At 43.8% G+C, this 12,601-nt stretch overlaps 1 protein-coding gene across 1 annotated transcript in view; it reads right to left on the bottom strand.

Moving 5' to 3' along the window:
* Plcxd2 (phosphatidylinositol specific phospholipase C X domain containing 2) overlaps positions 1 to 10,735 on the bottom strand; it is a 55,176-nt gene extending 44,441 nt beyond the window's left edge. Inside the window, exon 1 of the mRNA XM_005074768.4 lies at positions 9,999 to 10,735. Coding sequence (XP_005074825.1) covers positions 9,999 to 10,161 — 163 coding nt within the window. The 5' untranslated portion in view covers positions 10,162 to 10,735. The remainder of the gene's footprint in view (positions 1 to 9,998) is intronic.
* Between the last annotated feature and the right edge of the window lie 1,866 nt (positions 10,736 to 12,601).

Raw genomic sequence — 12,601 nt, 5'->3', positions numbered from 1 at the left:
GCATTTCGCTATGAACCCACATACTCTATGTTAAAAGTCTATAATCTTCAGATGGGCATGCTGGCATATTCCTGGCACCCTCCTTTAATCACAGCACTTAGGAGACAGAAGCAGGAAGATCAGCAACTCAGGGCTAGCCTCAACTAAATACCGAGTTCACAGTCTGTCCCAACTCCCACCCCAAATAAGAAAAAAGTAAACCTCGAGTCTATTTCATACTGACTGATCTGACATTCTGCGGCAAAGCCAGGAATTCTGGCTTTGAGTGAGCAGAGTTTTCTTTTCTGGAAGGAACTACTCTGCGGTGTGTCATGGTTCCTGACCCCTGCTCCACTTGTCATGGACGTGCTCCTGCTTTGGCTTCCTTCTGGGAACAGGACTGGGAGTCAATTTCCTGGGTGACACAGATTCTATGCATTCTTCTCTGCCATGTTTGAATTTTAATCTTTTCTAAGATCATCATCATTCCATGAACAGTAGGGAGAAGAATATTTCACATAAGCTGATACAATATGTGGCACAAAAATAAGTATTGCGAATTCATGATTTTCTTTTAAATGAGTTATTATGACCTTTATACATAGACAATGAACACCAGAAAAGGCAAAAGGTTAAAAAAACACTTATACTTAAGTCAAATTAATACTGCCTGTTCATTAATTCCCAAGAGGCTGTACATGGACTCTTCGTGCTTGATCTAAACTCAACTCTAGGAAAGGCTGAAACGGTCCCCACTTTCACCTGTCTGTTTGGCATTCTTCCCCATCTGTTTTCAATTGCACTTTAAGAATATTGCTTTTAGAGCATAAGACTTCAAGTAATACATGTTCATAAAGTATTCATCTAGGTCTGACAGAGTCCTGAATATTTGAGTTCCTCCATTACTGTTGACTATGAGTGTACTCCAAAACACTTATGGGGTACAAATGGCTCCTTCATTCTCTCTTTCTTTCATCCTTCCTGGCTTGGAACTCACTGTGTAGCCCGGGCTGTCCTCAAATCTGCAACAATCCAACTCATCAGACTTCTAAGTGGTGTGAAACACCATTCTTGGCTTTTTCTTTTATCTTAATATTGTTAAATCTGTTTAGAAAAATACGGATAGACTATAGAAAGTGTATAAACACACACAGACACACACACACACAAATTCTAGAGTAAGCAGAAATTGTAAACAAACAGTTATACTTTTAGAAATTTTCTGTTCCTGGAAGACAATGTATCCACAAAGGAGGGGCTCTATCTTAACAGCTGACATGACTTCGATGTCCCACTTGAAGAGCACTGGTGGCCTCCATAACCCAGGCTGTTTCCTCGTGGAGACACTTGGAGATCTGCAAATGTATTCCTCATATAATATTTGATTCTCAGGGTTGCTCAGCAATATAATCTAAAGTCTTGAAACTTTTTTTTCCAAGACAGGGTTTCTCTGTGAAACAGTCCTGTCTGTCCTGGAACTCATTCTGTAGTCTAGGCTAGCCTCGAACTAACAGAGATCTACCTTCCTCTGCCTCCCAAGTGCTGGGATTAAAGGCATGGGGTACCACTGCCTGGAAAGACATGAAACTTTAACATCACAATTGAGACATTGCTGTCCTCCTACTTAGCCATACACATAAACACACAGAACTAGTGATGGATTCCTACCGCCTAAGTGTTTTTCTTAATGCATGTTCAAGTTCACACCCACTTTTAAAATGTCTATAACTAATCTCTGGGAGCCTAGTGTGAAGCCGTAATTCAGTTGGCATCTGTAGAGTTGAGATCTTTCCCAAAGGCAAAGTTCTAAGAAGCTAAAGCACATGACCTCTCCTACTTTCAGTGTGCCTTTGCTCTGAAGCTCCTTGGGGCTGGAGAGAGATGTGGAGGTAGGTGATCTGTTACACCTGGCAGAGATCAGGTCAGGCCATGTGTTAGAAACCAAACCTCTGGCTTCAGAAGGATGTCTGGCAGAGGAGCATGCAGGAAAGGACTGTCGGTGGGAAGGGTGGCAGAATGCTTATGAGGGGTGAGTGTCAAGAGAAGCCTTCCCGCCAGCCTGGTTCCAGAGCCGCATCAGTCCCAAATAAACACACAGGAGGCTATATTAATTATGAAGCTGTTGGCCTTGCTTGTTTCTTACTGGCTAGCTCTGAATTAAGTATCTATCCCATAATTGTTAATCTAAGTATTTCTCTTACCGGAGAATTTTCCGGGCTTCCTACCCCATGGCGGTTACATCTCGACTCTCTGTGTTTCTCCTTCCCAGAGTCCTCATGGACTCCTAGTCCCACCTATCTTGGTTCCCTATTGGCCAACAGTGCTTTATTGACATATACACAGGACTTCCCCCATTAGGTGAGCAATAAGAGACATCAAAACTTGAACTCTCTTAGGGGGAGGCCAAGACCATAGCAATTGTATGGTAACTGTGTGGGAGTTCATGTGTGTTGGTGTGTGGAGGCTGATGCAAGGATGGTGAGTATACTCCTATAGTCACAGGGTAGGGGCTGTAAGATATATATATATATATATATATATATATATATATAGAGAGAGAGAGAGAGAGAGAGACAAGATCATAGGAAAGCATTCTGTAATACCTCATTCTAGGACAGGAAACAAAATGATCTGGTCAAGGAGGGCGAGTACTAAGGGCATGAGAGCAGAAGCTCCAAAAACATGGCCTGGGATGAGGTCTGGCAGCTGAGTTAGGGGTAGGTAGACAAGACAGAGTCAATAACTAAAGAAGATTTTTATAAACCAGCTGTTTATATTGCATTTAAGACTCCTTTGGTGTTCACAGCTAGTCAAGCATTGGTTACTATCCTGCCCCTAACTCTAACCCTCCTGGGGGTGTGGCCTGTCAAATTATGGTAATCTGATCAGAGGGAACTCTCAGGGCTTAATTGGATAGTGGGCTCCTTAATTAGACTGTAAATTACCTGAGGGTATAGATTGCACCTCAGGCCTCTTTTCTTGATCCATCTAGGTTCAGGCTTTGGATCTTTACTTTAGATTGGCTTTAAAAAGACACATGATAATAATAATTGCATGGCACTTATTTTGGACCAGAAAGCATGCTATATCAATTAGTTCTCACAGTAAGAAAATAAGGTGGGATACTTTATCCATACTTGGGTGAATCCAGGCGGTGAAGCAGAGCACTTATATTCTTAACCAATTCACAATCCTGCCTGAATTCATTTATTTACTTTTATTTATTTTGTGGTGCTATTGGGAATGAAACCTGGGACCTGGTGCATACTAGGCAGGTAAGTGCTCAACCAGAGCACTTTTGGTGTTTTGGTCTTGCTACATAGCCTGGGATGGCCCTCAGCCTAAGAGTTTCCCATCTCAGCCTCTCTAACACTGAGATTACAGGTCTTCACCACCGTGGCTAATCCAGGATCCCGCATCTAACAGATACAGGAGTGTCCTGAATTCTTGCTCTTTTTCTATGATGTTGCGACAGGCGTTCAGGAAGTGAAGAGCCCTCTCAGCAGAGAGGACTGTTCATGGGAGTGCCGATCTGTCTTCACCGTGACTACTCAAAGTGAAAGCAAGGCTGGACTAGTGCACGGGTTTGTGACACTAGCTACTCAAGTGGGTGAGCAAGAAGATAGTGAGTCTAAGCACAGTCTGCCTGGGCAATCTACTAAGACCCATTCTCAACACAAAAAGTGAAAAGATGGCTGGGGATACAGGTTGGTGGCAAAGTGCTTACTCAGCATGTGTGAGGCCCTGGGTTTACTCTCCAGCATTGCAAAAACAAACAAAGCAAAATGAAAAGCATCCCTGCTGAAGAAATCACTTGGTGTCTTGTGGTAAGTTTTAACTATGCAGTCAGCATTATTCGGTTTAGCTTTGCACTTGCTTTCCACAGCCTCAAGTCCAGCAGAAGAATGGATTGGTTCTGGGTTCAACTCAGAAACTCTGTGCCCATTCAACACTGTTTCACAGTCTGCTTTGTTCACCTTAAAAAGGATCGCTGAATTTCTTTTAGATTCACCACCCTTGGTGTGACTTCCAAATCTGAGCAATGGCCTCTTCATCCTGGTCCCTCTCACCCCCAGTGACTTCATCTCCATATCACCCAGATGAGAAGAAAGTGTGTATCCACAGGGAGGAGAGGCGCATAAATCACTGAGTGGTCGTTAGTTCAACTTCATAGAAAATGACAGGACCCCAGAAGAGTAGGAAGGAGGGGGGGGGACTAAATGCCCACAACCTAAGAAGACAGAGTCATCTGGGAACTGGAGCTGTGACAGTCATCCAAGACAGGCCCTGAAGAAGGTGTGTAAGGCAGGGGCAGGCCAGTTCAGGGGGAGAAAGGTGAAAAGGGAAAGGAGAAACAAGAGCAGGGAGAGAATGCAGCAGGGGTGGTGATAGGCTCTGAGCTGGCAAGGGAAGAAGGATGCTGGACTAAAAGCCTGTGTCTTTTCTAACTCTCCCAACCCATCTTTTGACCTAGAATTTTCATTTCTAGGGTGCTTGTGACGGGGCCTGTCTAGAGATTCAGGAATATAGTGTATATCAACAAGGAATGGATTTAAAAGTTTTCACATGGCCTCATGTGACTTTTTAACAAAGGTGAACCTTGGCAGTCTATTCAGTTTAGCTCTGAGCATATTGGAGAAGGAGCTGGATGCAGGAGACTGAGGCAGGAGACTGAGGCTTCACATGGGAGCCAGACTTGGCTATATAGTGAGCTCAAGTTTGGCATGGGCTACAGTGTGAGTGCTTATCTCAAAACACTAAAAATTAAAACAAGCAACACAACACAACAGAAAATGATGACTATTGGACCCTGACATTCTTACTCTGCTGCCTTTTGAATTATTCACACAACAGTCACCAGCGTCTGAGCTTCTACCGCTTACTCTAGAATTGGGGTCATAAAGAGATACAGAGATACTTTAAGCAACCAGTTAACAGACCAGAGAAGAACAGTGGGTTGAGAATGTCACAACAAAAGGATTGACAAGGGTCATGAGTGGTCGTTAGTTCAAGAAGTGCTTCCCTCTACTTCCCTCATCATTTGGCTCAACTGGACTGTTTCATGGGAACTTGCCCCTTCCCAACCTTATTCTTCAAATAATATTCTCACAGTCCTGATCTACACCTTCGCACTCCCTCCCTCCCTCCCTCCCTCCCTCTCTCTTTCTCTCTCTTTCTCTCTCTGTCTCTCTCTCTCTCTGTCTCTCTCTCTCTCTCTCTCTCTCTCTTTCTCTCACTCACTCACTCACACACACACACACAGTCTCATGTAGTCATGTAGCCCAGGCTATCTTAGAATTCCCTCTGTGGCCCAGATTGGCCTCGTATCCATAGAGACCCTCCTGGTGCCCCAGCCTCTCGAGTGCTGGAGTCAGAGGCTCCCGGGCTACCTGACCCCAGCTCCAAGCATTACTCAAAACTAGATCAAATGTCATTTACCCGGCAAAGCTGAGGATGCCAGATGGAATTGCTCTGCCCAACTTGGGTTATAAGCATCTTTAGAGGTGGGGTTTTCTTCAAATGCACGCAGGGTATGATGAGGAGAAAATTAGGAGGCTATAGTGGATCCTGATTCATTTCACACAATCATGTCCTTGTTGAAACCAAAATGAAATTCTTGTTTAAAAGGGACATAAAAAATGTTCTTCAGACCTAAATAAACTCAGCAATCCTTTCCAATATTTCTATTAACAAGAAACAAGATTTATGGTTTTTAAAAACATGAGTCAAGCTGGATAGTGGTGGTGCACACCTTTAATCCCAGCACTTGGGAGGCAGCTTTTTTTGAGTTCCAGGTCAGTCTTGTCTACAAAGCAAGTTTCAAACAGCCAGGGCTGTTACACAGAAAAATCCTGTCTTGAAAAACAACAATACCATCAACCAACCAACCAACTAACCAAAGAAATAAACAAAAGCCCAAGCCCTAAATTAATCTTCAATTTGACAAAGATTAAGAATTTTTTGAACTCAGCATATTTTTTAACATGCTTACTTTTTGAGATGAGTCTCATTCTATAGCCCAGGTGACCTAAAACTTACTATGTAGCTCAGGATGGTTTAGAACTTGAAACAATTCACCTGTTTCAACTTCCCAAGCACTGGGATTATAAATGTGATCCACCATGTCCAGCTCTTAATCAGTATCTTAATCTCAAGTAGAAATGCTGCTACTTAATACCACAACCAGAATCAACTGCATGACCCAAGACCTTTAAACTCAAGAAGGCTCTTCCCAATAGACCAAATGTCTATCTTTAATAAAAGAGAAAAAAATTGTTGAACAATATAACAAACAAAAAAGGAGAAAAGGGCAGGGTAGTAACATATACAGAGAAGATGAATTCACTCAAAATCAGTATACAGCCAAGTATTCAAACTATAGTCCCTACAAGCTACTTGGAAGGCAGAAGATGGAGGATTTTGGTTTAGTTCCAGGCCAGAGTGAAACCATGTTTTTAAAAAAGGGGACAGAAAGGAAAATAGAATACATTATATAGTAAAAAAGAAAAGAAAAACTCAGAAAATGTTATTAGCATCAAGGAAAGTATTAGTATAATAAACTTTATTTTTAAAAAGTAACAATAATTTCAAGATCTTTTACCTTGTAATGATCAAATGACTAGACACAGTTGGGAATGAGAATAACTTTGAGTTTCTCCTACAAGATACTTCAATGTATTCGAGTGACCAAGGAGCTTAACAGGTGGGGTTAACAGTTGCGGAAGCAAAGTAATCCACCAGGGCTCCGTTGAGAGTACACATCCACATGTGTTGTCTCCCATCAATGGCTAGGCACATGCAGCAGGTGCTCCTACATCTGACATAACTAACTACATCCAGATCGATGATTGCCAGATCCCTCACCCTTTCTCCAATGTCACTGCTGCCGTAGCTCCCCTTCTGATGGATCTGCCTCAGCATATGGACACACGGGAATCAAAGCATCAATGTGAATTTCAGACTTAATGGTTCTAGTTCTAACAAGTCTGTCTGTCTGTCTATCTATCTATCTATCTATCTATCTATCTATTTATCTATGTATCTATCTATCCAACTATCTTTCTATCTATATCGATCTGTCTGTCTATATCTATCTGTCTGTCTGTCTTGCCTGCCTGTACATTTATCTAGCATATATCTTTTATATATGCTTATATATATGTACCTGTTATCATTCACATATCTACTATGTATATGTCTCTCTAGACAGCTTTTCCTCTGATTCTAGTCAATGTTCAAACTGATATATAATTCCTCAGATGAAAACCAGGGGTTCAGGGTTGGTGTGGCGGAATAGGCCTGCAACCCCTGGCATGTGAGAAGTAGGGACAGAAGGATCAGGAGTCCCAGGTCAGCCAAGGTTAATGAGACTCTGACACAGACAAATGAATAACAACAACAAAAACTCCCCAGTTTTTAGCACTTCTTTCACATACTGCAGAATTCTGTGTGGGAAATCTGCCTTTCGGCCAGGAACCATCTCTGCTGCTTTCTGCTTCCCAAGGCCCCTCAAGGGCACTGAGGCAGTGAGTGAGTGTTTTTGTTACATAAGCATTTAAATACTAGCTCTGCCACTCAGCATATGTGTAATTTTGAGAACACAATATACATTTTCTGGATGATAATTTCCTTATTTCTTTTTAGATGGATATCAAATTTACTATGCAACAGAGGGTGACCTTGAACTCCCAATCTTCCTGCTTGTACTCTGCCTCACGTATATGATGCTGGGGATCAGACTAAGGACCTCATACATGCTAGGCAAGTACTGTATCAACAGAGTTACACCTCAACTCCTAATTTCTTTTTCAAAAATGAAGGTATTAATATGTATTGATTTCAAGGAAAACATAAGTACTTGAGGTAATATATGCCAGTGGGTATATCAGGGAGGATAGTTACCACCAGGCATGGTGGCCCGTAGCTGCAAATCTGAAAGGCTGAGCAGGAGACTCTTAAGGTTGAACCCAAGCTAGGCTACATAGGAGTAGGTGTTTCCCAAAGAAAGGCAGGGGAAAGTGTGTGTGTGTGTTGGGGGTGGTGGTGGTTATGATGAAACTATGAATAATGCAGAGGAAGGGGCAGATGATGGAGCCCCTTCAGAAATACTTTGCATATATTGTAATTTCTCATCAAGGCTAGGCTGAACCTGACTGTAAGTCTCTTTTGGGAACCTATTAAAAGTTGGGGCACAGTAAAGATAACCAGCAATGAGGAGTGGGGATGTATATGGATACTTCATGTTTGAGTCTCCGGTTCTGTGGGACATACCTGTGTGTGACTCTTCCATTGCTGGAAAAAGACATCTCATAGTAGGAGATGTAATGTGTTTGGGGAAGTCAGGACACAATTCTCCTTTTCCACTCACACTCACAAAGCAGGGACAACAAACCCGTGTGCTTCAAAGAGCTAATATTCAGTTCCCAGTATGGTGGTGGTTCTCAAGAATTTTGTTTCCTCTGGCAATTCTAGTAACTAAAATAAACTCTAGACCAAGAAAAATGCCCAGATTCTTTGTAGAGTCAATCAGAATTCACAGTCAAGCCCAGTAGAGCTACAGTTTGAACTGTCCAAAGTACAAGGAAGAAGGAAGCCCAGCCTACCCGGACATGCCCCGAATGACACGATCATTTAGGACCTGCCTAAGATGCCATTCTGTTTGCAAACATAAACTACCCGCCATATCACTCAGCCAAATAATTCCACCGAAGAACCCGAAGGCAAATGACTCATGTTAAAAGTGTCCCATGTATCCTGTTGGAGATGACTCCATAGGCATCAATTAAACATGGAAAAGGTATGTTCTAAAGTATGGCCATCTGGCATTTCCCATGGAACTGTAGTTAAGGGCCAGTAAAACAGAAGGGATCGTAACTGTAACAAGATTTTGCAACCTTTCCCTTGTTCAGCAGCAGTAAGGGCCCATGAGGACAATGATCCTGGAAGAGCTCCAAAAGAAGAGGTTAGCCAGGCAAAACCTGCATCCGAAGCCAACATCCTTCTTCCCCATGCATAGAAAGCAGATGGAAGTGGCATGAGGTCATCTTTTAAGGCAGAAAAAAAACAGATAGGTCCAGGGAATACTCGGGAGTTTATCTGATAGTCTAAAGGTGAACTTTAATTGCTACTTGTCCAAGAAAGAGAAAGGAATGGTCCACCCTTTGCTCCCTGGGTGATTCCTAAGTCCCAGCATCATAGAACGACGCTCACCTTACCAAGTCAAGCTCAGAGTGGTCTCAAAATCCTTCCCAGGACAACTGCGTTTTAACAATGCTTTTGGTGGAAAGATTAACTAATTACACGAGAGTGATGTCAAGCTTGAAATCCTCTGTCAGGGAATGCAGCAGAGGCAGAGGTGCTTTTCAAGGCTACAGTTCTAGATCAGCCAGGCAGACACCTGCATATATATAGACAAAGCTTCCAACACCATCACTTCATCACGCCTAATGACTGCCTGTGAGAACAGCTTGCATCCTCTGTTTCTGGCTTTTGTCAACAACAAAACTATGCACCTTCATATCCAGCCTCGAGTATGAACCGATTTTCTAACGTTTATCTGATGTTTTTTCACACAAGGTCAGATAACCGAGAGAAAATTTTTTTCAGCTTTAATTCTGATTCAGAGCTAAGATTGTTAACGACTTTTTAATCCATTATCCTTGATCCCTCCTGCTTTTCCTTAAATGACTCAAGTCAATGAGCCCTTCACATACTCGGAACTCAATATTAAGAAGGCCAACATTCTCAGATTGAGACTGTTTGGTATAAACAGAATGAAAACAACAAAACAACAGTGCTGTGACTTCCATTCTTTCGCTGCCCCATTTGCCAGTGATGCAGTCTGCTCGAATCTCTTTAAAGCAGCTACCCGCCTATTAAGTTTTTTTTTAATTTGGAAATAAAAGAGATGACTGACAATTATTGTTTTTTCAACACAATAACAAACAACCCAGCCCATTGACAAACAGTAAAAATGGCAGAATTAAATACAGTGTGAACAAGTAGTTATAGACGAATACCTGGGATTGCCAGATTGGAAAGGGGGACGTTGTGGAGGTGAGGGGGGAGCGAGGCCATCCAGTCGGCATTGCAGACCTCCGAGGCAGCCTTTGTCCCGCTGGGATTGGGAGAGCAGATGGTCCCCATCCTGAGTTTCCTCCTGGCCTTTCTAAATGCTAACATCCCTCTTGTCCACGAACTGGATAGGCTCAGCCCAGAGCCACTCACTCTGTGATCATCACCGCTCGGGGCTCTCTAGACATTTCCGAGCCACATGGGTCACACCAGCCTTTTCAAGACGCTTTTCTGGCTGGGAGATGGTTTAAATAGGTGCTTCCCTGCCCCTGCCCGCTGCGCCCGCAGTCCCCACCCTCTCCGCCTAGCCTCTGAGATCCACTCCTTTAATCTCCTCAGTGTCCCTCTCAGTTAAACTTCTTAGTTCCCCTCTGGAGACGGGGGAGGCAGGCCCGAAGACACAAACCTCACCGACACCCACAGCATCCAGAAACAGCCACACCCGCAGCTACTCACACGACAGGTGCCCACAGGGCATAGAGACATGCCAGCGGGCTGCACACACGTGCGCGCCCCGGTTGCACCATCTCTACTTCATGGGTGCTTCCGTGGGTGTCCCTGGGCTAGTACACAGGTCGGGCCTGCCTGCCACCCGCCCCCAGGCTTCTCTGCCCCCTGCCCTGTGCTTTCCTGAAAGGCTCTCAGAAGAGTAACCGGCGGCCCCGGGACTCTGGCGGCCCCGCCCCGCACTGCCGGGCAGATTTGCCAGGCTAGGCGAGCTGTGATTGGTCGCTGCCTGGGTACTCTCTGATTGGTTGACGCTCGGGGGCCCGCCCCGTCTCCCTCTCCCACGCCTCCCCTACCACTTAGCTCCTCCCTGCTCCACTCCAGCCTCTGCCTGTGAACAGGCTGCTGCTCCCGAAGGGGAAATGTGCTCTGTGGCCAGCTGTCTTCAGATTGATCTTTCCACCTAGGTCTTCGACGCGACCACAAATTGTTATCCCCCTTTCCTCCGCCTTGCACTCACTGTGGTGCAAATTACCCAGAAAGCACTCCATTTTCCCAAACCACGGAAGCAGCTGGAACAGGAGAGCTAGAGAGGCCGAGAGGTGCTGCGGCTCATATTTGGATGGGAATACGGTTTGTGTTTGAAACTGACAGTTCCCCTATACAGCCCGCTGCCGCCGGTCGGTGTCATTATTTCCACTTTACAGAGGAGGAAATACTGGCACTTTACCTTCGTATTGCTGTTGTTTGGAACCTTCTGAATTATTTGTCCCAGCTGCTTTTCACAGCATTACCACAATGCAGAAAGAGTTACTGGTACACTTCCTTTTAATGGATGAAACAAGCCTGAGGCAGGTCACATGGGGCAGCCTTTGCAAACCTCATTTTGAAATAAGGTTCCCTAACCTGATCTGTAGAACGCAGACCCACTCTCTGATGCCTGAAATGTTCCCACTCCAAATAGAGCTTACATGTAGTAGAGAATTTTATGGCCTGATATGATTGCTTAGAATTCTTACTACATTTACATATCGTATATGTTTATCTGCGAGCATGCACGTGTGGAGTTCAGAGGCCCGAGTTCTCCAGTTCACTCCTTCCACAATATGGATCCCAGGGATCAGGTCATTAAAAAATTCACATTGGTATTTTGACAAACAGGTAAATTTATTTTAAAATGAGGTGGACTTTTTATGGTAGGAAGGGCCCTAGGAGCTCAGGAGGGCCTTAGGGTAAAAGAAAACAGTGGCCAGGACTCAGACATCTAGAACACAAGAGGCTTGTGTCCAGAACCCTAGGCCAGCTCTCATTGAATCACCAAATGACACAACTTCATCTCTGCACCCCCAAGTCGCCTCTCCACAGCCATAGCTGCTGATGCACAAAGGTGCTTCTTGACGGAACACTTCTTCTGCTCGCCTATTCTTAACGTTCATTTAAACTAGCTTTACTGTTTAAAATTACCAAGTCTCCATGGAGGAGTGCTGTTTGACGGCTTGTTAAAAGAAAGTGTATAATATTTATCTTGTATCTTCTGGTGTTTAAAGGGCATGGCAGCATATACTGTTCTTTTAACGATATCACAAGATCTTAGCAATATGTCATCTTGCTGTTAGACTCACCAAAATCTCCCCACAGGACAAAAAGCCCCTCAGTGGAGTGGTATCTCAAGATTTGTTTTGGAAATTCCACCTTTCTGGTCTTCCTTTGAATATGTATGTATGTATGTATGTATGTATGTATGTATGTATTTAATTCCCAAACAGAAACAGTTTTCTGGAAGCTAAGACAAACAAAATGTGTGCTTTAAACTCAGCTGTGAGATGTTCTTTGCAATGCCTCTTCTTCTGTAGTTTTTCTTCTTAATGAAGTGACAGGAGTTCTGTTCGGAAGCCCTCCTTAGGTGAAGCAGGGATCCTTGACTTACCCTGCAGAAAATAACTTCAGGACAAGTCTTCATGAAGCAAAACTGGAATTTAATAAGATTGGAACAGGGCTGGCATTTAGCTCAGTTGGGAGAGTGCTAGCCTAGCATGGACCAGGTCTTGGATTCCAACCCGAGCACCACATAAACCAGGCATGATAGTGCATGTCTATGATC

Source organism: Mesocricetus auratus, unplaced genomic scaffold, assembly GCF_017639785.1.
Source record: "Mesocricetus auratus isolate SY011 unplaced genomic scaffold, BCM_Maur_2.0 Super-Scaffold_100008, whole genome shotgun sequence".
In the NCBI taxonomy this organism is placed as follows: Eukaryota; Metazoa; Chordata; class Mammalia; order Rodentia; family Cricetidae; genus Mesocricetus; species Mesocricetus auratus.
The sequence above is the reverse complement of the archived record's forward strand: the minus strand, read 5'-3'. Positions and strand labels throughout refer to the sequence as shown.